Source organism: Anopheles merus, chromosome 2L (assembly GCF_017562075.2).
Source record: "Anopheles merus strain MAF chromosome 2L, AmerM5.1, whole genome shotgun sequence".
NCBI classification, from domain to species: Eukaryota; Metazoa; Arthropoda; class Insecta; order Diptera; family Culicidae; genus Anopheles; species Anopheles merus.
In genome coordinates this window covers 53,837,187-53,861,787 of record NC_054083.1, presented here as the reverse complement: position 1 = coordinate 53,861,787, position 24,601 = coordinate 53,837,187, and the positions used below count along the sequence as shown (strand labels likewise).

At 49.3% G+C, this 24,601-nt stretch overlaps 2 protein-coding genes and 1 long non-coding RNA gene across 4 annotated transcripts; 1 reads left to right on the top strand and 2 right to left on the bottom strand.

Moving 5' to 3' along the window:
• Window positions 1-470: 470 nt before the first annotated feature.
• On the top strand, window positions 471-3,849 carry LOC121592503 (epsilon-sarcoglycan). Of its 2 annotated transcripts, XM_041914002.1 has the most exons (6): window positions 471-746; window positions 1,899-2,833; window positions 2,910-3,166; window positions 3,307-3,369; window positions 3,465-3,605; window positions 3,674-3,849. In XM_041914002.1, the coding sequence occupies exons 2-6, from the start codon at window positions 2,078-2,080 to the stop codon at window positions 3,807-3,809; spliced, it is 1,353 nt and encodes a 450-aa protein (XP_041769936.1). In that variant the 5' UTR covers window positions 471-746; window positions 1,899-2,077; the 3' UTR covers window positions 3,810-3,849. The 2 variants fall into 2 exon arrangements, with proteins under 2 accessions (XP_041769936.1, XP_041769937.1); XM_041914003.1 differs by lacking the exons at window positions 471-746; window positions 3,307-3,369 and having other exon boundaries at window positions 1,947-2,833.
• LOC121592505 lies at window positions 677-1,815 on the bottom strand. The gene is made up of 3 exons (XR_006004672.1): window positions 1,801-1,815; window positions 1,184-1,650; window positions 677-977 (listed from the first exon to the last, which is right to left on the bottom strand). It is a non-coding gene; the product is annotated as an uncharacterized LOC121592505 (long non-coding RNA).
• Window positions 3,850-5,049: 1,200 nt separating the features above from the next.
• LOC121592498 lies at window positions 5,050-24,270 on the bottom strand. Its single transcript, XM_041913995.1, has 7 exons — window positions 23,310-24,270; window positions 9,103-10,771; window positions 8,836-9,030; window positions 8,557-8,722; window positions 7,949-8,245; window positions 7,629-7,845; window positions 5,050-7,555 (listed from the first exon to the last, which is right to left on the bottom strand). The coding sequence occupies exons 1-7, from the start codon at window positions 23,353-23,355 to the stop codon at window positions 5,064-5,066; spliced, it is 5,082 nt and encodes a 1,693-aa protein (XP_041769929.1). The 5' UTR covers window positions 23,356-24,270; the 3' UTR covers window positions 5,050-5,063.
• Between the last annotated feature and the right edge of the window lie 331 nt (window positions 24,271-24,601).

Genomic DNA, 24,601 nt, shown 5'->3' with positions numbered 1-24,601 from the left:
CTTCTCAACCTACAATCGGCAGAGCATAGCTTTCGTAGTACGCCCACGCTCACAGGTAACCACCAACACAGACTCTCCCTGCTTTCGTCAACGCAGTACAATACAATGTTCTCAATATTTTCATGTCCTGTTTGCTGTAAGAAATACAAACAAGAGGGAAGAATAGTTTTGTCGTGTAAAATATGCGTTTTTTAATGTTTCAAGCAAAACATGATTCTAGCAAACGTATATCTCGCAGGATATCTTCAATGCACTGTGTTTATCCTGCAAAGTAATGCAACTTCCATAAGGAGCCGGCACTTCAATTGTTTGAGGAATACAGCACAGGATACGCGCCCATCATATCTCGCTTGCGTACGTTCTGTACAGCTAGAGTGGCGATCTGCAAAAAGTAAAGAATAACAATGTAATACTTGTAGGTAGATAGACCAAGACTGTTTGAAATTTCATCCATATTCAGTAAAACATGTTAGCATTATGAATCATTAGGAAGTCATAAGAGATGTCAGAAAGTAATTGCCATAAGTGATCATCATTTACAACCAAAGGCTCAGTATGCGATGAATTCAAGTCCGTTTGCTTACCTTGTTAACAACAGCACAGGCACAGATACTGGACAGTTCCAGGGGAAAACTCGTCAATCGTCAGTTGGCTGTGGATAGGAAGTGAGGAGAAAATCACGATTTAGTAGTGTTTTATGTTTATCATTAACGCGTGTCGTTTAATAAGATCGGATTGTAAACTCAGTACGTTGAAATAGCTTTCTGAATCACAGTTAATTCATAAGAGGTGTCAGAATATAAAGCCAGTTTTGATCATCACAAAATGTAGAAGCAAATGAACCAATGGAAGACTAGCAGAACAATGCTAGAGAAGAGAAGGGGACATGGGGAGCACGGGTACCAGATGCCGGAGTTAAGCTTACCTTAGCTGTAGGGATGGTACCGACTATTCCTCTTCCTGTGTCAACTATGCGCCTGGAAATAGAATGAAATAGGACATCCAGCGGATTAATAATCGAATTCAGTCAATGATAATTATTGTTGAATGGATAACAAAGAATTCAGATTGTTTAAAGCGTGACAAATCATGAGTGATTCATAAGAGATGTCAGAAAATTTTAATGCCTATAATCATCACGTAGAAACAAATCCCTACAGTACAGCACTTTATTCATATTTACCTGTTGGTCGTGTAAATCCCGCGCCAAAAGCACAATCCTGCTGTTCAGGAAGCCGGCTGCAAACTCCCGCATCTTTCACAGCACATCATAACCTTCAGGTGCTAGCTAGCGCTCCTGCTCGCATGATTGTTGTACGAAGATTCACCATATTTTCCAAAACTCGCGCCACAAGCGTAATGAGGTCATGTAACAAATTGAGGAAATAATATCCACTGCTGAAATAATTGTGACCTTTTGCGACAAACGTTTGCCGGTTCCATGTTCGCCTGGCTTCTCCGATCGTGTTGGTTTCCAAATGCCGCAAACAAGCGCACGCTGTAAAGATTTGCTTGCGCCGTTTCCGTTCGTACACCAATTGTCAGCTGGCGGGCCTCGCGTATAACACACAGGGTTCAATACCTTACCCAGCCAATCATCGTCGACGAAATTTGAATGCTCGTCGAAATGTTTCGTCGATTGGTCTTTCTCTTTGAAATTCATGTTTTAACGTATTTTTTGTGGTATGAATTATATTAATTGAGATTGTTGTAGTGTTTCTTAACATATCTTAAAACAATCTTTTTATTTATTATAAACTACAATCAAATTAGAAAAAAGTTCTTAGCGAAAAGAATTACCTTTTTCAAATTCCTTGAGTGGTTGGGAAGGGAATCAAGTGCTACCGAGCGCGCATGCGTTACTTCGATTGACTCCAAAACTACCATCTGATTTTCAGTGTGTCAACAGGGGCAAAAATTAGAACCTTCGATTGGTGTTTTGGTGTTGACTGGCTCAACCGAATAGCTATTTCAGAAACAATGAAAACATACCAGTGAATGCAGCTATTGCAGGCCAGTGATCGAAAGTCGCCCGTTTCGTTTTCCATAGAAGACGGCAATCACCTACAAAACGACCATGGATAAAATGTCCAAGAAGACGGTGGTGTTGTTTGCTGCCCTGCTGACTACCGCATCGCTAGCCCTCGGAAAGGAGACGACCTACAAAACGGACGATGTGTCCGTGTCGGAGCTCTTCTCGCTGCGTATCGAGCCGCGTATGTTCAACTGGACTTACGAAGGGCTGAGCGAGCAGTTTCTGTACCGTTCTTCGCTAGAAGGCTATCCGGATCTGCCGTCCTGGATTCGATACATGTACAGCCCCGAGTACCATTCCGGCTTTCTGTACGGTACACCTCCGCTTCGGACGGCCGATACGCGGGTGCCGATCGAAATCATTGCCCTGAACCGGCTGACGTACGAGACGAAGCGGCTCATACTGATGCTTGCCATCCACCGGAAGCAACCAGCCAAGCACGTAATCCAGATGAAGATTGACAACCTGAACTGGGTGCACATGATGGATCCGGGGCGCATCGAGAACCTGAAGAACATCTTCCGTAACGATCTGTGGCCGGAGAGTCGGCCCGATTTGCACGTCATTTTTATGGATTCTGCCGTGAAGCTGGGTGCACGGTTACCGTTGCGTCCGCAGCAAAGGGAAGGGGTGGTAGTACACCTTGGCAGCAGTGCCGAGTTCTCGAAACGCATGCTGGAACTGCAGGAAGAAGTGAAACCCCTGTACAAGATATCGTCCTGCACCTACAAACGAACCTCCGTGCAGACGACGTTCGAAAACTCGGGATTTAAGCTGGACTGGTGTGCTTTCCGGATGGTAAGTCGAACAGAATCGCAGTATCGAAGTCACCACCGATGCTTTATTGTGTTGCTTTCTCTATTCTTCTGTCCAGGTTGCCACGGAAGATGATATAAAAGCGCTTCCGCATCATCCCAACGAAAGCCATAAGCATGGTGCAGGTCGGAAGGAACATCAGCATTACCAGCTGCCACACAGTTTCCCGGACAAGTGGGATGCACCGCTCAAGTCCGAGGTGCCGGAGCGTAACTATAGCGACGAGATTGCCATATCGTTTGCCATTCCGGGCATGATATTTGCTCTGCTGCTGTGCGGTCTCACCATTATCCTTTGCTTCCAGCACGAGAAACTGTAAGGAAGAGAGAGAGGAGAGAGAGAGTGAAAGAGAAGAGGCAAAATGGCCGTGTTTCATGTTGCACTTCTTCTAAGTTGTTTATTAATGCTTTATGTGTTTTTCTTTTGTTCTTTTTTTTTTGTTTCGTTTACGCCAGGCATGACGACGATTCAGAGTATTATTTCAATTATGTTTTCTACATTTGCACTGATTTTCTTAGGTAAAAATGTGGTTACTAGTGAGACTTTCTACAACTGTTCAATTCTGACTGTTTCTCGTATTTTACACTTAAATTTGGTCTACTTTCTTTGACAGGATGCAAAAATCATCCCGTACCGAGTACAGTCCAGCCGCACCGAACGTACAGATGGTGCACTACTCTCCGGATGACATCAAGTCCACGATCAAGCTCAAGAGTCTGCGCGACGTACCGTTCGATGATACCCACTCGATCAGGTAAGCGCGATTAAGCCTGGGCACAACGACACGTGCTTTCATTTTGTTTACCATTCATTCCATTCCAGTCCGACCGATAGCTTCTATCGCGAGGGCAGCCCCCACATTGGCAACATGTACATGCGCCCCAAACCTCCCCCATACAAGCTGGCGGGCAATGCCAACTCGCCAACGTTGAAGCGCAATGGGAACGTTGAGATGTGACAAACGGCGGGGCCACGTGTTTTGTTCTGCTAATTTTGGGTAAAGCAAAGGCAATCATCTCACTTTGCTTCTTTCATACTGCAACCCTCTTTTAGCGGTCAGGCGATGTATGGGAGTCACATTGTAATCCACGTACATTTTGTTGGGTATTTTAGTTGTTCATAACCCTATTTATGATTATTAATGTTTAATCTCCTATAAATTATCGACTGTAGTTTGAGAGCGATTCGAAAAAAGAACAAACGAACCATACCGTACCATATCAGAAAGTAGTAGAGAAAACGAATATTTCGCGTTTAGAATAGTATTAAGCAAGTTACGAGATAAAAACAATGATAATCACGATAATAATATTGATCGTATGATAATAACAAAATCATCCAACAATACACGTTACTGGAAATAGTTAGTCGAAAGCATGAAGATGTTGAGTTTTTATAATTATCCGAACTCCGAGAACACAACACCCTCTGGTCGACCATCATGATTTTCTCTCGAAACATTGTAAAGAAAAGACACATTTAATGCTATCACTTTGTATTTTATTGATTGCAGCTAGTAAATTTTTCTATACTCTCTCCTTTGCGCTACGCTATAAGGGTGATGTTTGAACATACAATAAGTTAAAATCAAAAATAAAATAAACTTGCATAAAACTCTTCAGAATGCACACGTTTAAAAGGGCCCCCGTAAAAGGCACTAGAGATGGCAGCAGTTTGCCATCCGCCGTTTTCTGCAAATTCATGCCATAAAGGAAATCACTACTACATTACTACTACACACTACGGTTATTGTATTGCGGGGTAATTTGCCTGCCGTATGGTTAGTAATGCTTCTCTAATAGACGATAAAACTGCACACAGATAAATATATTGCAAAACTGCACACACGCACATTTGCTCTGCCTAAACTAGGTGTGGCGATGTGGATCCGGCCTGACTCACTTCTATATTCTTGCTACTTATATGTTTACTATCGTGTATCGTGCTAAAACAAAAACACACACACACACGAAGGTATTTTAAGATCGGTTCCAACACACTGGCCGATGCGAAAAATAGGTGTGTTTCCTTTCAGTTTACATCAATTAGATTGATCGAAATTACATTTCTTTGGCCATCTTCCGAGAGAAAGAGCGCGCGACAGAGACGGCGTTATGATGCTCTCTTTCTCAGACGTGGGGCGCGTTTCAGCACCACCAGCTGTTACACTAAAACATGTAATACAGGTTACCAAAATACTAGTTTGAAATCTTTACTGAAATCTTCGCACTTGCTGTAACACCCAGCCACGACTGTTGTTGTTTCCTGTGCCGGTCGTGGCTGTTGGGTTTGTTGGCGACGTTAGCGACGTAGCTGACACAGCCGAAGTAGGCCGCTTCACCAGACCCAGATGTGCCGGTTTCGCTGGGATCGGTGGTGGTGCTGCCGAATTCCGTTGCTGACCACCACCCGAATCACCACCGTTCGGTGCCGCCTGCTCGCCTGGTTGCTTGGCACGCGGTGGCGATGCAATGGGTGTGAGCGCTTCGTAAAGATGCTGGTGATCGATGCCACCACCATTCACACGCTGCTGCTGCTGTTGACGATCATTGTCATCACCACTGTACACGGCGGAATCGCGAAAATCATGCTCCAGGCACTCTTCGACCGTTCGCTCATAGAAGCAGCACCGTTCGTCATCGTCATCGTCGTACGCGATGGTGGTGGTGGTGGTGTTCATGGATGATCCAGCGGGAATGGCGTGTTCGTCGCATACACTGTCACTGGAGGAGCTCGATGCCAGCACCGAATCTCGTTGTTGCGCATCGTTACTACCGTTACCACCATTCGCCGACTGCATCGATGCACGGTTGATGAGCACGTTCTGGTTGACGGTGGGACCACTACCACCCATCGAAAGCGTCGTAACGGACGACGCACTGGACGGTGCCGAGGGTGGAAAGAAGAGCGTCCTCGGATCGGCATAGTCAAGATGTGCAATGCGTGAGCCAAGGTCCATGCTGCCCTGCTTGTAGATTGCTCCGCCCGAACCATTTGGCTCGGACAGTTTGCGCTGAAGCGAATGTAGCAACAGATTGCCCTCACTGCCCATTGTGCCACCGCCGGTCGATGAGGACGTCGAGTGCAGGGAGATAAATCGTTGCAAAATACTTTTCTGTGCCGTAGTCTTCATGCTCAAGCTTCCCTGGCGCTCGAGAAATGACTGCTTCATAACAACAGTGACCTTCTCGCTCCCCTGTGCACTAAGATCACCGCCCGATGATGGTGAGGTCGGTGGTTGATGATGATGATGCATCGCAAGCTTTTCCACATCGTCGTCGGATTCTTTGCCCTGCTGCCCGTTGTTGTCGCGATGGTAACTGATGTTGGTATCGCTGTTACGCAGTAGCTGTGGCGTTATGTGCTGGCTGCTGGATTTCACCTGCAAACTTCTCGCATCCTCCGCAGCAATGCCTTCCAGCAGGCCCAGTTCCGAATAAGCCAGGGTGACATAGTCCGATTCGGGGCGAGTTCTTCGAACGGCCAGATCGTCGGGAAGTTTCGGACACGAGCCCGTACCTGAATTGCTGCTGCTGGAGCAACCACCCTCGCCGCAGGGCAGCGAATGCCTTGCCAACGAGGGTGGAGCGTACTTGTACGGTACGTGCACGTTACGCAGCAACGATTCGTAGATCGGTTCCGCTTCGTCCGATCCGGAAAGGGTGACAGTGGAAGTTTGCAATTTACTTTCTTCGTCCTGCGCTCCCCCATCGTCATCTTCATCACAGGGTGGCTCCGTACTCGGCGGTTCGGGTTTGCGTTGCGAACTGAGCAATGTCGTTGGACGACTGCAGCTAGAAGCATCGAACGACTTCTTCTTCGTAACCGGTTTGTTCAGAACCTTATTGAACTGCTCCACATCCAGAATGAGCTGCGAGATGATTTCGCAATCCTTCTTCGGTTCCATACCACTGCTACCATCGCCACCGGCCGACGATTCCGCTCTGCTTGCAGCCGTTTGGCAATCTTGTTCCATCGCCTTTGTGACAGTTTGCACCACCGTCGTCTCATCACTCGCGGCATGATCGCCGATCGATGGGTCGGCAGTTTCGTGATCCGTCGTCGCATTCGTTTCGCTGCTTATCTCCAGATCCGTGTAGAACGTGGAACTGCTTGTTAGCGTCTTCGGTCGACGCTTCCGTATGTCGCTGATACGCTTCGGTATCATGGTGCTGTTGTACGAGCGAATGCTAGCAAAGCTTTCCTTCATCTTTGCTCCACGCTTTGTGGGCGCCGAAAGCTTTCTTCGCTCGTACAAAGACTTTAGCAGCCGCTCTTCCTCATCATCGGCCGGTCCGCATCGCGTTTCCGACCGACTGCGAGCGGGCTTTGGTGGTGGTGGGGAGGTCTTTGAGCCGGCCGTCGTTGCGTCTTTTGCTGGACGATTGATGATCTCCTCTTGCATTTGACGCTTTACCGCATCACACTTGCAGTCCTCGTTGGATGGTGATTCGTGGCGCTGGTTGGAGGATGACACGGCAGGGGGGACACTTTCCAAGTCGCTCGAGTACGATCGGAACGAGGGCCCGGATAGGCCATTGACCGACGGTGGAACTGCAGCAGCACTAGCATCCTTCTTGAGCAGATTCTTCTTCGATCGCATCCGCATCTCACTGCGGCGAAACTGCTGCCGCCGTTCGAGGTACTCCGGGATGGGCGAATTGTTCGCTGGCCGCTTCCAGTACTGCTTATCTGTAAAGCGTTCTGCGAAAGAAAGAAACATGAAATCTATGGATGGGCAACGGGAGAAAAGCCTTTTCGGCTTTCGACTACCAACCATCTTCATCGCCGAGCTGCAGGACCAACTCCATCGCCCTCGTCGGTATGTCGGAGTAGTGCTGCAGCATCGCTTTCTTAATTTGCTGCGTCCAAATGCGCTTCTCCTCACGATTGCGCGCCGTAAGCTGGAGCGCTCCCTTGGGATCGTCGAACGGGATCACGCGGAAGCAGACCGGCTCGCCCGGAAGATGCTCGACCAGCATTAAATTCTTGCACTGCATAATCAAACAAACGGAAAGAGATGAGCGTGTGTGTGTGTGTGTGAGAGAGAGAGAGAGAGAGGGGGCGGGGAAATGATTCGTCGTTAAATGAACCTACCGGTATGTAAGCGCGAAACTGTAGCCTTTTGTCCTCCTTTGGCTTCGCGATGATGAGCATGGTTTGGAAGAGCAGCACAATGCGCGGCTTGCTGTGCTCCAGCAGACGACCTTCGTGCAGCAGATCGCCCAACACGGACAGGTCCGGGCCGAGCCAACCGTCCAGTATGCCCGCCAGCTCCTTCACTAGCCGCGCCTGGTCCAGCTTCGTCTTCACCTGATCGATGTTGTGTGCGACTTTCTTCATTAGCTCGTGCGCCAATGCCACTTGCTGGTCGCTGCAGTGTTTGCGCAAATTCTATACAGATAAAGAGAAAGGATCGAAGGGTGAGAGAGAGAGAGAGAGAGGTGCACTTTTACTGAGCGATCGGCCCAGTATGACAAATGAAAACGGGAACTGCTCTTGTAGATCCGAGCTAGGTAAGTAAGGGGTGTGGTGTAGAGTACATTAATGGCAATGATTTATGATCGTAAGTGATTGAATCGAACGAGCGTCCCGGTCCGCGGCCGCGATCTCCAATCAATCCAAGTGTGACCTTCAGCTTCGCAATCTTGCTGCGCGTACTGACTAATCCGACCGCGCAACATTCCTGCACTGATCATACTTACATCCAGCAGCAGATGATACTTCAGAATCCGTTGCACCGGTTTGAGCAGGTACGACCCCAGCGGCAGTGTGTGTTTGAGCATTTTCTGCGTGGAAACGAGCAGCGCGTTCGTGTGCGTCGCTTGCAGCAGCGTTGTTAGCAGGGAAATGGCTTCCGGATAGCTGGTGCTGCAACAAGGCGAATGAGAGGAGGTGGTGGTGGCGTAAGTGAGTGTTTGATGTGAGATAAATGATAATGCACAACAATGCAAGCAGCGGGGGGTGGCTGCTAGCAAACGTACCAGTAGGTAGTGTAGCAACAGAACTCGGCGTGCAGATCGATGAAGCAGTTGGAAATAGTAACCGGATCGCCTTTGGCTTCGCGCAGTCGGTTAAGTAGCTTAAAGTTGAAATCGTACACTTCCTGAATGTTGCTAAACAACACCTTTAGCTGATCGTGCTTCAGGCAGGCCCGTTCTTTCCAATCCTCCAGATAGCTGTAAACGGCGAGAGATCAATTGTAAACGGGTGTGTTTCCGGGTGTGTGTTTTTCTATGCTCAAAACTTACCCTCTAATAACCTGACCAAGATCCTTCACGTAGCTGCTCTCGGAATCGATAATTTCCCGTACGGCCCGTTCGCACATCGTCATACCGATGACGGGACCAGTGCCCGGCGCCAGCTCAGTTCCATCGCAGTGTCGCAGGAGCAGCACGTTGCCACCGTGCTGCTCGGGTTCGCTGTGATCGGCCAGACTTTCCACGCTGGCCTGATAGGAGCCGGGCGCGCTGCCCTTGCCACCGGGCAGATGGTGCTCCGAGCCGGACGAACTGGTGCTGGACGAGTAGGAACAGATGGACGAGGCCGACAGCGGTCGCGAGCTAAGCACGGGTGTGTTGGGAGGGATCAGCAGCGACGCTTTGCTAGAGTATTGCGAACCATTTCCGACGCTAGTGTCCAAACTTGGGGTTGACGTAGAGGTGGATTGTTCGTTGGCGATGCGCGTGTTCAGCTTGGGCGAGGCGGGAATGGCCGCTTTGCAGTTGCTGTTCGCATCGAGCAGCTTTGCCCGTGCTTCTGCCAAGGTGCGCCGATCGTCCGGACTCGGCGGCACGGTACGGCCAAGGTTGGGATAGAAATTGCACGCCTCGACCACGGTATTTCGATGCTCCACCAGGTCTACACAGTTCTCTACGAACGCGTTATCGACAGTGGTGCCGCTGTTTGCTGCGTTGCCTCTCAGCACAACATCGCTGTCCACCGGGTCTCCGATCTCTTTGGCTTGGACGGGACTGGCCGCTGAAGATGATGGTCCGGTAGTACTAGTAGTAGTAGTAGGATCTGTACCGTTTTCTAGCTCCACCGTAAGAGAACGAATCTTGAGCTGCAGTGCGGACACGTTCTGTAGCTCTTCCGCTGGCGCATTCTGGCGACGCTTTTCGGTGGCAATGTTTCCATTACCATCGACCACGGTCTCCTCCTTATCCTCCTGACCAACTGGCACACGAATCATGGCTTCTCGGTGCTGCCTGTACCTGGCAGGCGCTATCGGGGCGTCAACAGAGTGATCCATCATCAGCTCACTGTTCACGTGCGTCAGTTTGGCAATGTTTTTGGACAGCGGCAGATTCTTATGGCTGTGACCGGTTACTTGCAGCGGCATAGTAGTCCCCATCTGTCTGCCAGGTTTTCGACTAGACGCAGCACTGAAGGACGCCGACTGGACATGATTGCGGATGAAGACGGATGATTCCACGCCGTTGATGCTGCTGCTGCTGCTGCTGGTGGTGGTTCCGTTCACGTCAGTCGTGTTGGACACCATCCGTTGCACATTGGGCGATACCAGACTGAAGAACTTATCGGAGAACTTTTTAACCCTTCCCGCGTTTAGCTCGCCGGTGCTGGATGGAGGCAGACCTGCTGACCTGAAAAGATTGCTGCGAGCGGGATATTCTCTACCGTCCACTGTTCGCTGGTGCTCGCTACCCTCACACACGCCGCCGTCGCCACTACCAGCGGATGTTGTATCGTGCTTGATCACATGGACGGCAACCCTTTGCAGCGGGTGCACGATCGCTACCGCGGGAGATGGTGCTGGTGGTGGTGGCGCCGTCGCAGTCGGGAGTTGCAGTTTATTGTTGTTGGATGATTCGACTAGTTGCTTAGCTTCCTCGCTGAAGTTATTGGCTAGAGTATCCAAGTAGCCCAGTACCGATGGGCCAATGTCGGTGCTGCTTCCTGCAAAGCAAATAAACAAACAGATGTAGTTTATGGTGTGCAGCGAGTTAATCATTCTTTTCATATCCCAGACCCGGTTCGGTTTTGCGTCGGGCAAAAGGTTTGATAAATCTGTATATTTTCCCAACACCAATCCAATAAGTTGAACAGAGTGTAGAGCGTCGATCCGCCGTCGATCTTATCACCACCAACGCCGAATTCGAACGTGCGGCATTAGCGATCGACTGTCATCGATCGTTGCTGCTCTAGGTGTTTGCTTAGGTCCGTGTGTGTGTGTGTGCTTATGTGGGTGGTAAGGGTGGTCAGACATGTGGGCCGCAGTATAATTTGTAGCTTCTTTCAACATTTCCCTGTCGCCTCTCTCATGTCGCCTATCGCTTTGCTTAGCCGGTCCAACCCCAGACAAGACAAGACAAGAGTGATGGAGAGAGAAGTGTGAGACGAACAGGCCCAAAAACAAGCGTTTTTCGGCGTTTTATTGATATTTATTTTTGTAGACACGTCACATTCATTATACACAATTTTCTTACACCTTCATTCTCAAAGGCGTCGAGCTTTTCTCCGTCGTTCGTGTGGGGTTGTTGTTGGGCGATCTGTTAGGTGTCGGATACGAAGGAAGCCCCTTCGAGAGGAAGTTGGGTAGGAGGAAGAAACCAAAAAAAAAAACAACTAAAGAAACACTCACTGTCGTTTGTCCCCCTTGTGGTGGGTTTTGTCCCTTTGCGGCTGATCGAAGGGAAATTTATATTCCCAAAAATAAAGTAGGAGCGGAAAAAAAACCTTCTTTCTCAACTCTTTTCGCTTTTTGTTTTATTTCATTCACTTTCTTCCCACGTGAAACCATCACAACCATCCAAGCAATCCGACCATCACGACGGCAACGGCGACCACATACCGCCCGCGTGTCACTGAAGGCGCACGACGGTACAGTGCTGTGCGCTGCAGTCGAGCGGTTCCTGTTGCGTGAACTCTGCGTATGCGCGCACGTGTGTGTGTGTGTCAGTAACGTTTTCTGGGTGTATGTCAATGTCGGTTAAATGCATGCAGTTTGCTGCACACGCCCATATCCCACTCAAACCGACCAGACCGGCCCGGGTCCGCGGCGTTGACGGATAATGTCACATTGCGGGGGCTTTTAATGGACGAAAATCTGTTGTGGCGGCGAGGCAGTTTGGAAGTGTCTCCAAAAAAAGAAAAGCACTATAACCCGCGACACCGATTAAATGAGGATTATCAAAATGTTAAATGAAGTGGGAAAAAACTGTTCAACCATACAGGCAGGGAGCTGCCAGCTGCTTCTAGCAATGAAAAAAAAAAAAAAGGTTGTTCCTAGTCGTTACACTCTTGAAGGTGCGTAAAAACGACACACTTTCATTTTAATGCTCACTGCAAAGCAGGCGAGTACGTGTACATCGATAAGGAAAACAATGCGACAGTTCCTCTTTGATGGTGGTCCAACTGTCCATGCTGGGGGCGATTGCTTTCAACACTTGCATAATATATGTTCAATCTCGCCGACGCTCCGTCCTTCTCTCTCTCTCTCTCTCTCTCTCTCTCTCTCTCTCTCTCCATTCCTACCACCCTAAAACCGATCTATCGACCACCACGCAGCACATCTAAGGAATCGGAGCATATGCTTTTCTCGTGACGGAGTGTTTTTCTTAGCATCAAAGCTTAAAATAGCTGTCCCTCCCCAATAATGCGCGAGTGGTATCCAGAGTTTTTGGGGCGAAGGTGGACAGAAAGGACGGGCCATACAGCCACACTCAAAAGGGAGGCAGGCGGTGTCGCTATCGCGCCATCATCGAAACGCAAAAGAATCACGATCGAGAGGAGGGCGCATTATATTACCACTTTTTTTTTCTCTTACAGCAACAGCAGACACCACAAGCGCACGTGCGGTGCATTATCGTGGTTCAGTGGTGATCACTAGGAATTTGTGTGCTGCAGGAGACTGATCTCCCTTGCGGGGAAACTACTATTCTCGAACTCGAGAGGCTACGATCACATGGTGGAAAAATCCCCTTTTTCTTCTGATGGGATGATCTGCATCTCTTTTGAAAAGACATTTTAAATGCTTCCCATTCAGAATCGTTACAAAACTAATGGATTCTTAATATTCCATACGTCAATGGTCGACAATAAGTCAATAGAGCAGTGAACACTTCGAATTGATGTAAAGTTTTTTTTTTTGAAAGGTTCGAGATTTTCCTCCAAACTCACATTGTTTTCCCCGTGAGCAACATATAAGCTTGAGCACTCTTTCCGATACTCATAACATTAGTCCCATTAAACAAAGGAATGCATTCCCATATTTGTGTTGCATCGAGTGTCGTCGATCGTCTGTTTTTTTTTTTAGGGAGAGGGCAAATGCATACTTATAGATTACATTTTAATGGTTTTTTGCCATATAATGGTATCGTCCAAACCACGGTTTTAGTGTGTGTGTGTGTGTGCAGTGGTGCATCACATCAGTGCCTGCAGCAGCAGACATGTTATTACCCCAAACCCAAGACGGGGAATGCAAGATGCATCGCAAAAGCTTCTCGTTCGATTCGCGCGTCCGGGACAGTGCGCGTTAAAGTGAAGATCCCATCAATCAACGCAAAATCGTAATAAACGCATAAAAATCTCTTTTGGGCAACCGAATGCAAACTAAACATGGCAGGGGGATTGAGGGACTGTTTTAACCATAAAAATTTAATACTCTCTCGCACACCGACATATACACACACACACACGCACTGGTAAGGGCAGTGATCGTGAAGTGATCGTTTCACTTCCCATGATCTCAAAATACTCATCATTACATTCCGTTCCGTGGGTTCGAACAAATCGCGCCCATCCATCTCCGCGAGGCGACGACGCACATGGAAAACTTCAGTGGACTTTCTATGCACAAATCCTCCACCATCACCACCACTAACTGCTATGTGGCTATTCGTAATCATTAGACGCACCAAGTCACCGAAAACGACGATCATCATCAGCACCATCAAAGACTAATGAAGTGGGGAAAAAATGCACACAGCTTCCATCGGCGGCTAAAAATGGCTTCTGAGCGGTTCACGTGTCGGAAAAGGCATAGTCTGGTAGAGGTTGAGGGTGAATTTTTGGGAGTCCTATTTCACCCACCGCGCGCGCACTTTACGCGTGTTCTTGGCGCCACACAGACCCAGATGGGAAAGTGGAGTTTGGTCTCGTTCGTTAGCTTTTTCTTCTTCTTTCTTCTGTCTGCTCTCCAAATAAGGCAACAGCTGTGCGTGTCCTTTAAATTGTGCTCCAACATCAAACTGCAATGGGTTTCTTTGTACATTATATGAGCACAGAGTTGCACACAAGGCCAGATGAAACATATTGGTTTGAGTAGTTACCGCGGTGCGGTGCGGTGTGCTTACTTTAATTGTTATCATTTTATTGCGCTAAACCGGTTTCCATTTGTCCCAGTACCCTTTTGGGGTGGACAAAACAAACCAAAACCAAAAAACCAAAAATCCGCCGCATTTACGATTTATGCTGCAGTATCTTGTTCGTTCTTGAAACCTCATCAAAAGCGTCCCATAACGAAAGTGTTATCGGCGATAATCAGGCTATGGTCACGGTATTACACAACCGCCGTACGATCGCCGCTCGATCGTCAGGCACCTCGCTAGCAACATCGCTCATACCTTCTCCTCTTAACTGTCATCTACGGGCAAGGACACACGGGTGGTCGCGAAGAGGGCAATTATGTAGAGAGCTTTATGCATACCCTGATCTTCCAGCCAATGGCGATGATGATGATGATGACGATGATGATGTCTCCATTCAATGGCAATGTTCGAAGGTCAAAAATTGACGCGAAAAGAGCCGCGAGTTGGCTGGGGAGCATGATAAATTGGTGAACTACCATATAAGGCAGGAGAGTGAAGTTGGTTTTATCGCTCCAGTATCCTTGTCGCTTTTGGTGAGAGAGCGCTACCACCGAAAAAAAAAAACAAACAAACCCTCAAACAAGCAATCACCTGGGACAGTTTCGGGCTCGATCGTGCGCCGTGGCGTGGTGCACCTTTCTTTGCGGCGTTTCTTTAAGCCGCAGCACGATCCAGCAGCCTGGTGATTGATATGTGCCGCAACGATGAACTAATTCACCGTGTGTTTCTGTCATGTCCAGAGCATGTCAAGCAACCATTGGGCATCGGCAAAACACACACACACACCTCCAGCAGGTTACACATCTGGTGTCCGCTGACGACGACGACGACGACGACGAAAAGCCTTTCCTTTCATTAGTCAGCTGTCGAAACTGTCCGAAACTGTTTCAGCTTCTTACCGGGGACAATGGAAAGTGCCGTCCGTCTGCCAAAACGGTGCGGACAGAGGTGGTGTGGGCAAAACGAGTTCATTAAATCAACGTACGAAGCGCAGCAACATACACGTCCGCTTCCGCATCCATGCATGCAACGGCCGGGGGCTGCAGGCAGGATTGTTTTTTACATAATGGGACAAAATGTACATCCGTGTCGTTTTTGACGCCAATTGACCGACACACACACACACAACACTGCGACGACAACAGTAGCACAACACTACCCACCCCTCAGTAGGCGATGGCGATAACGAAAGCGCACACTATGAGGACACCCCCTTTTTTACGCAATGCACATACACACATACACACACACACAAACAAACACAAACAAACACACTCACTTACATACATGATAGGAATATTAAAATTTGATTACAGTAAACAACAAATCGCAAATGACTCACGCGGTACGGCACTAAACTAAGTAATAGCGCATTGATTACCCCGCGCAAGGGGTAGAAGTAAAGTTGCACAGCTTGTGCACCGCGCCGACAATCACACTGAGGATGGGGCACTTACATTGTCAGAGTGCATTAGCAGCGCCACCTTCGACACACACTTTGGGACATTGGTTGGTTGCCCTTCGCTACAACGCGCTTAGATACAGCACGAACACACCTATCACAGCCAACTCGGTCGTAGTGGTCCGTCCGTACGGTTGGCAGCGATAGCGATAAGATACAGAGGCGTTTGCGAGAATTGTCCCTTGTCTTGTGTACGGCCAAAACCCAGTTAAAGCTGTTTCAAAACATCGCATAAAAGTTTATTTCGGTCTGAAATGAATCAGAGTAAAGTTTTGTATTCTAGGTAACAAGTTAGCGATCTGGAAGCAAGATTAGCACTTTTTTCACGATCAACCATCCTCAACAAACACAATCTGCGGAGGAAGGTTAAAAAACAAAACCACACAACAGCAACACCAAGTCTCGCGTCGAAGCAAGTTCCTATTCAGCCAGCTAGTTAGCAGCTCTATTTACCTTCGAGGGGAGGGGTCCGGGCGGACAACTGGAACAAAAGCCCTACAGCCTTTGCCTGGGGTTGTCACGCGATGTCACTCGCACTCGCGCCAACGACAACTAACTGCTAGTTGCTGCGATGGCAATAGGCGACCCGAGAGGAGGTTCCTGATGATGTGGTCATACGTGTGTTTGTACCTTCGTGTAGAGGACCACGAGAGGACGCGAACGGCGCAGCCACGCAGAGACACGGCCGCTAACTAAAACGTCAACTCTGGACTGCTGGGCGCGACGTGAACTCATATCGTGTGACGCCCCAACAGAGCGCGCGGTCCCATATGGTGCTGATGATTTATTCGCTTATCAACGTATCGGATAGTGTGTTGGGGCGAATACAACATGCAAAGTACTAGCGCACACACACGCACGCAGACAGAGACAAGCCAAAAAGCCTTGAAAGGAGGGTGTGTGTGTGTGCGTGTGAGTTATGCTGCTTCCAAACAAGAACAATCGACGACGACTATGGTTTCGGGTGCTTTCATTAGCAAAATACTTCAATATGCTTCAGAATGCCACTTTGGCACGATATTCTCCTCTTACTTTTGCCCCAGAATTGTGACTTATTCTCCACGGGACGCTTGTTGTAACAGGGCTGCAACAGGACACATCCGCACCCTCCCCCCGGTGTGGCCCCATTGCCGTAGCCGCCGCCGCCAAATGGCACACAATGGCACAATTGCACGAGAGTAACATGCTAAAAGGGAAAACGTTCTCACCCCCGAATGGCAACCCACAAGACACAGCCAGCTTCAGACAGACGCAACTATAACGGGTCTCGGGCTTCCCTCCATTCAAACCGAAAAGTGTGCATTCTTGTGGTCTGTGTGTTTGGGCCCAACATTGCACAACATTCTTTGCACTCATCTTACAACGGCAAAGGCAAAGAGTAGTAGTAGTAGTGGAGCTTTCGAAACACGATAAATCACGCTTCATTTAAGACAACAATCTGCATTCTTCAGCATTCAGAACGACGACGGCAACGAAACCACAACTTTCACCCTCCTGCTCGCCCACCGATCATGCGAACCGATGCGACGATGACGAATGTATGCTTTTAACCCCCATCTAATGGTGGTGGCAGTTGCGAAAGAGAGAGAGAGAGCATCATCCCGATACATCCCGGTAAGTACAAGTTGTCAAAAATTGAGGATCGTAAATTTTGTCCCTGCACCTTTTAACTATAATTTTCAACATGACCAGAAGGATTAGCACATGATAGCCCTCTTCGCGTAAGGTGATCGATCCCGGGGGAGGGGGTACAGCACATTCCGTTGTAGAAAGGGTGAAAGGTCGCTGACGCTGGTCAGCGAATCAGAACCGGAATTAGGGAGTGACTTTCGATTGCAACAGTTTAAGAAGAAGAAGAAGAAGAAGCAGGAGAAGGGAGAGGGGGAGGGTCTTCAATTTCTCCACCACTGCTGCCTCTGGAGTCTGAAGCATCTCGATCAAGCACCATAAGGGCAAAGCGGCAAAAGCCATCATAGCAACCAATGATGGAGCAGCAAGCAGTTGTGAGTAATGCTTCGTTCTCCTCTCAGCCGGCCTCCTTTCGTCCGGGGAGCTGCAGACGGTTGACATTTTCATGGTTCGGTGCAGTTTGCATGCCTAACCTTTAGTTCGCGGCTTCTGCTTCTTCTTCTTATTCTGCTTCTACTGCACGATCGATTGTGCTTTATTGTGTTTTTTCTTTTGTGCGTCCGTCGAACGAGAATCTGCCGTCGGAATTTGACGTAGTTCTTGGTACCGCGTTGCACTGGATTCTCGTTTTATGTTTACCGCCAATAAACGTCTTATCAGAAAACATTCCACTTTCATGCTGTTCTTTTGCCGCCTGCGAAACCCTTTTTCAGCCTGCCTAGGGCAGGTACATAGTAGGCCGAGTAGTAATAGGGTGCGCGACTGAGGTCAAATCCGTATTGAAGCTCACTTTCTAGCTCTCCTTTTCTCTCTCTCTCTCTCTCTCTATCTCTCTCTCTCTCTCTCTCTCTCTCTCTCTCTCTCTCTCTCTCTCTCTCTCGCTCTCACTCTATGTAACTCTCGTGCACTTAGGGGATGATGATGGTGTAGTGGTCGTGGTGCAAACGGAATTCATTCAAATTGCACCTTCTCCTCCCACCCCCTTCCCCTGCTTCATTTGCATCCATTCTGCTGTCAGCACTCTCCCCTGCTTCCGCAAAGCGCGATCGCGCGATCGTTAGGGCGACGTTTGAACAATTTAACGTTGCGCACCGGCTGGTTCGAATGCGCGGAAGCAAAACCAAACACACAATACCCTCATGCTCTGGTACACACCCGCACTCGCTCGTTTTGATTCATTCCCCTTGTGCCAGTGTGTGTGTAGCGTTCTTCCTTCGATTCCTCCGTTCCGGTGCACAAGGGAATGTACGTCACCGTGCTAGCAAGGGAACTAATAAGCTCAACCGCACACTTGTGCACGTGAACCCCCCTCCTCCCGCGGTGACTCGTGGTGGTGACATATTGGTGAGCCGTGGTAACTAACACCACCACTACTACTACTACTACACGTACGCCCCGCCGAGGTAGATGATTTGCCCTTTGCCGCTACCATTGCTGCCCTGTGTCTGCCGATCACCCCGATGTATCACATGTTTCCAGCGTCGCTTCCGTCCGGTACATGAGGGGATAGTAGCCGCCTTCGCGCTGCAACGTAGAACGCATTCGCGCATTCGTGGACGCAGATTGTGTTCGCTCTACGGTCGACGCGGCGACGAACGTTCGCTTGTCGCGACAAACTTATCGAACGTGCCGTCGTCCCCCTCCCCTAGGACTGTGGGGCTTTTTCGCAACACACATGCACACCATAACACTACACCACTACGTCCCCAGACCCCAGCAGCCAGCAGTACCACGCCACGGAGACCGACGCCGATATGGCCGCTTCGTGCCTGTTTGCATCAATCTTAATCCACTTTGAATTGTGCGGCTCCTCGAGTACGGCACGGAACTGGGAATGCATACAAAATCGGATGGCGTGAATTTACTCCCCCCTCTGCATGTTCAGTGTAGATAGAATATGCATGCCTGGGTCGTGAGTCATTTACCATAACTTTGGCTCGACACCGCTGAGGTTCGCAAGGGCCCGCGGGTCTATTCCCGGTATGATCGGGGCGGCGGCGTTATCAAGTTCATCTGTTTTCATCTCCGCCCCGAGGTCAGTATCTGCTATTCATGGCCATTAAGGCAAATCGCTTTTCGCTTTGGTTGGTGCACTGATCGTGTGTCATGTGAAAAAAATCCAAAAAGGTGACGATGAGGGGACCAACATTACGGGTTCTATTAAGATCGATCGAACTGATCGTTGTGGATTGTTGGTAAGGTGGACCCTTCGTCCATTTGTAGAGCTCATTTTCTAAATTGATCTGTTTGAACGAATTAAACTTGAGCTATAAACATAAAACCAACAATTACTGACCGGGCGGGCAGGCGCGAGTCGTCGATAGGGTTTCGCGCAAAAAACCTCTCCCTTTCCCGCGTTAACATCGAGTGAGCCATTGCAATTAAGCGAGCTATTTATCACTTTAAACAGCGTCCTATAAATGTATCGTTTGTGCCAACCCCTGGCGCCAAGATGCACACGATCGATGGGGTAGGAGAAACTCCGCCAACAGCAGCAGCAGCAGCCACGACCGCCTCTACCACACACCACACACCAACGCGACGGTGCGCGCGGCCCTGAAACCCTACACGGCGAGGTGAAAGGAGAGAAAGAGCCCTTTCTTCTAATCGCTGGCCGATCGACCACAGGGGCCCGCAGCGAAAGCACAGCGAAACCTGGCGGCAATGGCGGCGCCTATTGCAATGCAACCCACGCGCTCCGGCGCTGACCAACGCGCGGCGGACTTGACGCGGACTTTGGCCAGTGAGCAGTGCTGCCAGAGCCTGCCTGCTTGCATAATTTCACTCCGGAAGATCCGAAGCCTGTTCGGTGTGTGTGCATGTGCAAGTGTGTGTGTGTGGATACTCGCGACAATCTGATTATGATTGTGCATGCATTACCTACATGTGACCCGTTCTGTTTGGCATCGCGCCGGAACGGACGGAAAAGTCCACGTCTTCGCCATTCGGCCCAGGGTAGACGACCGACGAGACGAGAGAAGTGACGAGCGCCTACTGTTGTATCGAAAGATTGTCGCTTTGCCACACGCTGGCTTTTCCAACACTTTAATCGCTTAATGTTCGTCGTCGTCGTCATCGTCGTCGTCTTGGCTTGGTCATGGCTTGCTGCGATAAACAGGCCCCTGAGCGGGGTGTAATGGATTTCACGCGCCCAAGCATAATTAGAGTGTCATTTATTTAGCATAATGCCTCCATCGTGCCCGATCATCACCCGACGTGGTTGGTGGTGCCAAGATGCCAATTAATCATAACCATTTCTTGCACCTTTTTTTTGCAGCCATGTTGCTGTTGCTTTCCTTCATGCCGGATTGGCCACGGCCCCATATTGTGACATCGAGTTTGTTTGAATATATTACAAAATCCCACGATGCGACGAGGTGGGGGATGCTATTTTTTCGACAGTCAGCGCGACAGAACTTCCGGACGTACGCAAAGTCACCGGAAATAGACGCATAAACAACCGTGCTCTGGGCTGAGGGCGGCTTCCTTCTACGCAGCGTACAAGCGTCACGGTAGAGTTCAGCTCCGTTGTGCACAGATCACCACACGGCAGCCGTTGGAGACATGTGATTGCGTTGGACAGCTTTTGGGACAGTGTGGGGAACGAAGCGGCGCAGAACGACGACAACGACGACATTCTTGATAGCCGCGTGATTTTCCACACCCGACCGAGTTCATGTGCGTTGCCTTAAGTTGGCCTTGCTCGTGCATGTTGGTGGCTACTAATTTGTTAGTTGTATAGGAATATAGGAGGAAACACTAACTACCTCACTTGGAGGTCATGTAACACCGCCACAGAACACTAGCAATTACAGGCAAAAACCAACAATCTTAAGCTTCTAAGGTACAAAGAATACAATCATTATGTAATCGTTGGCTCTCCGTCCCTTGTTCGGGGTGGGGTGGGGAGAGCGGCGGACACTTGCGGACCAAAATCTGAACAACCCGCATTATCAGCTTTCGTCGTGTTCGGCGCGTACGATAGGAGAACATTGGTTTCGTACACATCAGCGCGCCAGGAAACGCAAACAAGACCTACGTTACGTTAACCTGACAAGTACCACAAGCCCCGATTCACCCGATAGGAGGTCCGGGTAACACACCCAGTAACACCGCACGAAAGAGGTAACCAGGAAGGCTGTCCCCCTGTCCCCGGAAAGGTGAAGTGGATATGCGGTCTCGGGGTAGCGGGAAGTACGGCAATCACAAATCATCTGATAAGCGATCCTCTTGAAAAGCGCAACCGAACGAAAATGATTCAAGATTTCCGTCCGCTACGATCGGGAGCAAACAATTTCCGACTGCCGTCCGACGACGATAAACCCCTTTTTCGAGTGGATGGGCGCGTTTTCGTAGGAAAAAGAAACCCCCCACTGGCTCATATGGACGCGCGATATGGGCGCTCTCCAGTGAAGCGATAGGAAAATATAAATATTTGCGATGATTAATTGAATTTTCCCAGACAGTAGTAAAGAAAAGACCACAGATAAGAAGCATTTCAGACAGCATTTGGTGTGGATTTGATGTCCATCATCAACAGCGCCACTTGTGTGTGTGTGTGTGTTCCTCTCGATTTTGCGGGATTAATGTAGCCTTGTTTGGCTAATCCACGAGGCAGTAAGATTGGAGCCGTTCGATCATTTGCCGACCGAAAACACATAAAGATGTCCCAATCCCAAGGGGACACCGCCATGTAATGTTCGTAATTAAAGCTTTGTTTTCGTAAGCTAACGACAGATTTTGAGGCAGATGGTTTTACTGGAGCCTGGCGAAACTGGCGACAGTTGGTAAATCGAGAGAGGGTGCGCGATGATCAATCATTTGCCGGCGAAGGACGACGGCATCTTGAGGCCTCCCCTCTCCACGCGCTGGTCAATCACCACCAATCGTGCGCGGCATAGTTGTAAGCCGCTCATCATCGTCGCCATCGTCTCAGTAGGCTCTGGTTTTTACTAATTGCAGGCATCATGCGCGATTTATAGCCGGCTGACCGGCTGACCTTGTTTGCTTGCTGTACGCGCTACTCTCCCTCTCTCTCTCTCTCTCTCTGCACAGACTCTTCTCCGCAGTCAGACGGTTCGGGGCAGACGGTTTTTGAACTCCACACTACTGATTACCTTTTGCCGCGTGTGGAGGTGGGCGTCGGGCGTGAAGAAGGCAGCCATCCAGGAAAGCAAATCTGGACACACAACACAACGCAACGCAATCGTCGTCACCACCGGTAGCACAACCGATGGGACCGAAGACGCCAGAATTGGTCGGTGGTGTCCACTCTGTGCCACCACCTACGGGGTGGGTTGGTTAAAGTGCGCCCGTTTGTAAAAATTGAGATCACGAACGAAGTTGCGCACCGTACCGCGCGGCGCACATCTCGCGGTGGTTTGATGATGCGCGAGCGCGGCTGCAGGCAGGGTGACTATCGCAGTAGGCGGAAGGTTCAGTTCAACAGGTTTTTAGTTTCAGAAGACGGTGTCGGACGGACGGACGGACGGTACACATTCCGGCGGCACCACCACCAGCAGCAGCAAGCAAAGGAGCGCACGATCGTTCTTCCCCATTCGGCGTTTCGTCGACACCGTTTCGGCCGGCCGGGAGGAGAGAACTCCGCGGAGTTGAGGGCCCTCCACAAAGATACTGCACGAGATCGATCGTTTCACCGTCGTCTCGGCCGCCAACGTTTGTCTCTCCTTCTCACTCTCTCTCTTTATTTCTCTTTGGCACAAACTGATGTTGCCTAGGGCCGCGAGACACAGGCACACTTCACCAACCGAAGCACAATGTGCATCTTTCGCTCTCCTCGCTCGTCTAGTGCATCGAGGGGGCCAAGCCAAGCAAGCAAGTAGCGTGTTTTTGCTTCGCGCTTCTAGCTATCCAGCCAAGGCCTACTACGAGAGCGGCAATGCGGCAATGCGGCAATGATTCATATGATTCTAAATGCTCAATTTTACACCCTTTGCACTGCACTATCGCACTTGGGGCGGTGACGCATCGAACGTTGGCGATGTAAATTTTACATCACACGCATCGTACTTACCGAAAAAATCCTCCCACCGTTCTGATCCGTCCGATTCCACATCCATCGTTTTCGCAGCACCCCCTACCAGGGGAGTATGCGTGCGTGCGTGTTGGCGTACTTTATTTTCCTGTTTGTAGGTGTGTCTGTGTGTGCGTGTGGCTTTCGAGCACTAAACGCGCCACACTAAATCCATGCACTACTTATTAGAACGGCAATTTGAAGATGTGCTTGCTTCACTGTACTTCCACTGTTCCCAGACGGTTTGGGAGATGCTAGAGATTGCCGTAGCAAATTGCATTTAGAAAAGCACTCGCACCAGAACCAGAACACACACACACAGCACAGCACAGCACAGTACAGCTCAGTATCACCGCTCGTGCCTCCGGCGCACGGCTGGGGGCGCAACAATATTCAACGAAACGTAGATTAGAATCGGTTACTACATTGCCCACGCACACCACACTGGCACTGAGGCAGAATTAGACAGCGTCCTGGCTGGAGGTAAAACGCTGAAGCTACGGAATCACAGAATGTCGCAACAGCACTATTTCACTACATCTGCGTTTGCGCGACGAACGTATGGCGAAGATCACCGTGCACTGGAATATTCCTATTCACTAACTGCTCACTGTTGGAAGGTGCGAATGTAAGAAAGAAAAAAACGGCCTACAAGGGTCACGCGTTCGACAGTCGCGTATTCACTATACACACACACACGCGCGCCCAATAACTTCTTTATCTACACAACAACAACAACAACCACCTCCAGTGGAGCGTTTTGCACAAACCTTCCGCCGTGTAATTAAATCAAACATACGCACTCCATGGGTTTTGATTTCCACCGCGCAAAAACAAACAGGTGAACTACGGCAGTTGGAAGAAACAAGAAACGAGCGCAACGAGCGCAACGCGAAAGCAGAATGAGTCGAGGGAAATGTAGGTGTGCTTTGTTTTCCTGCTCTGCTGCTATTGTTGACGATCGTTGATGCTGCAGTGATCCAATGGCCCTGCCAGTCCTACGATGAACGACTGTTCACGGTTCACGGAAAATGAACCCTTTGCTGTAGGTTGAATAAGGGTCCAACAAATTCGGTTGGTTTATTTGGGGTTTTCGGCAGAAGAGCCTTGATGGTATTTCGAACAATACTTGATTGATACTTAAAAAACTATAATTTGATGTGCGTCATTTAATGCATATATGTTTTATCTAAAATAAATAAATAAATACCTTATGTAGGTGATTTGTGTATGGTTCATTCAATGAATGAATGTTGCTTGGGAATGGAGCGGTGCCGATCACTGACAGATCT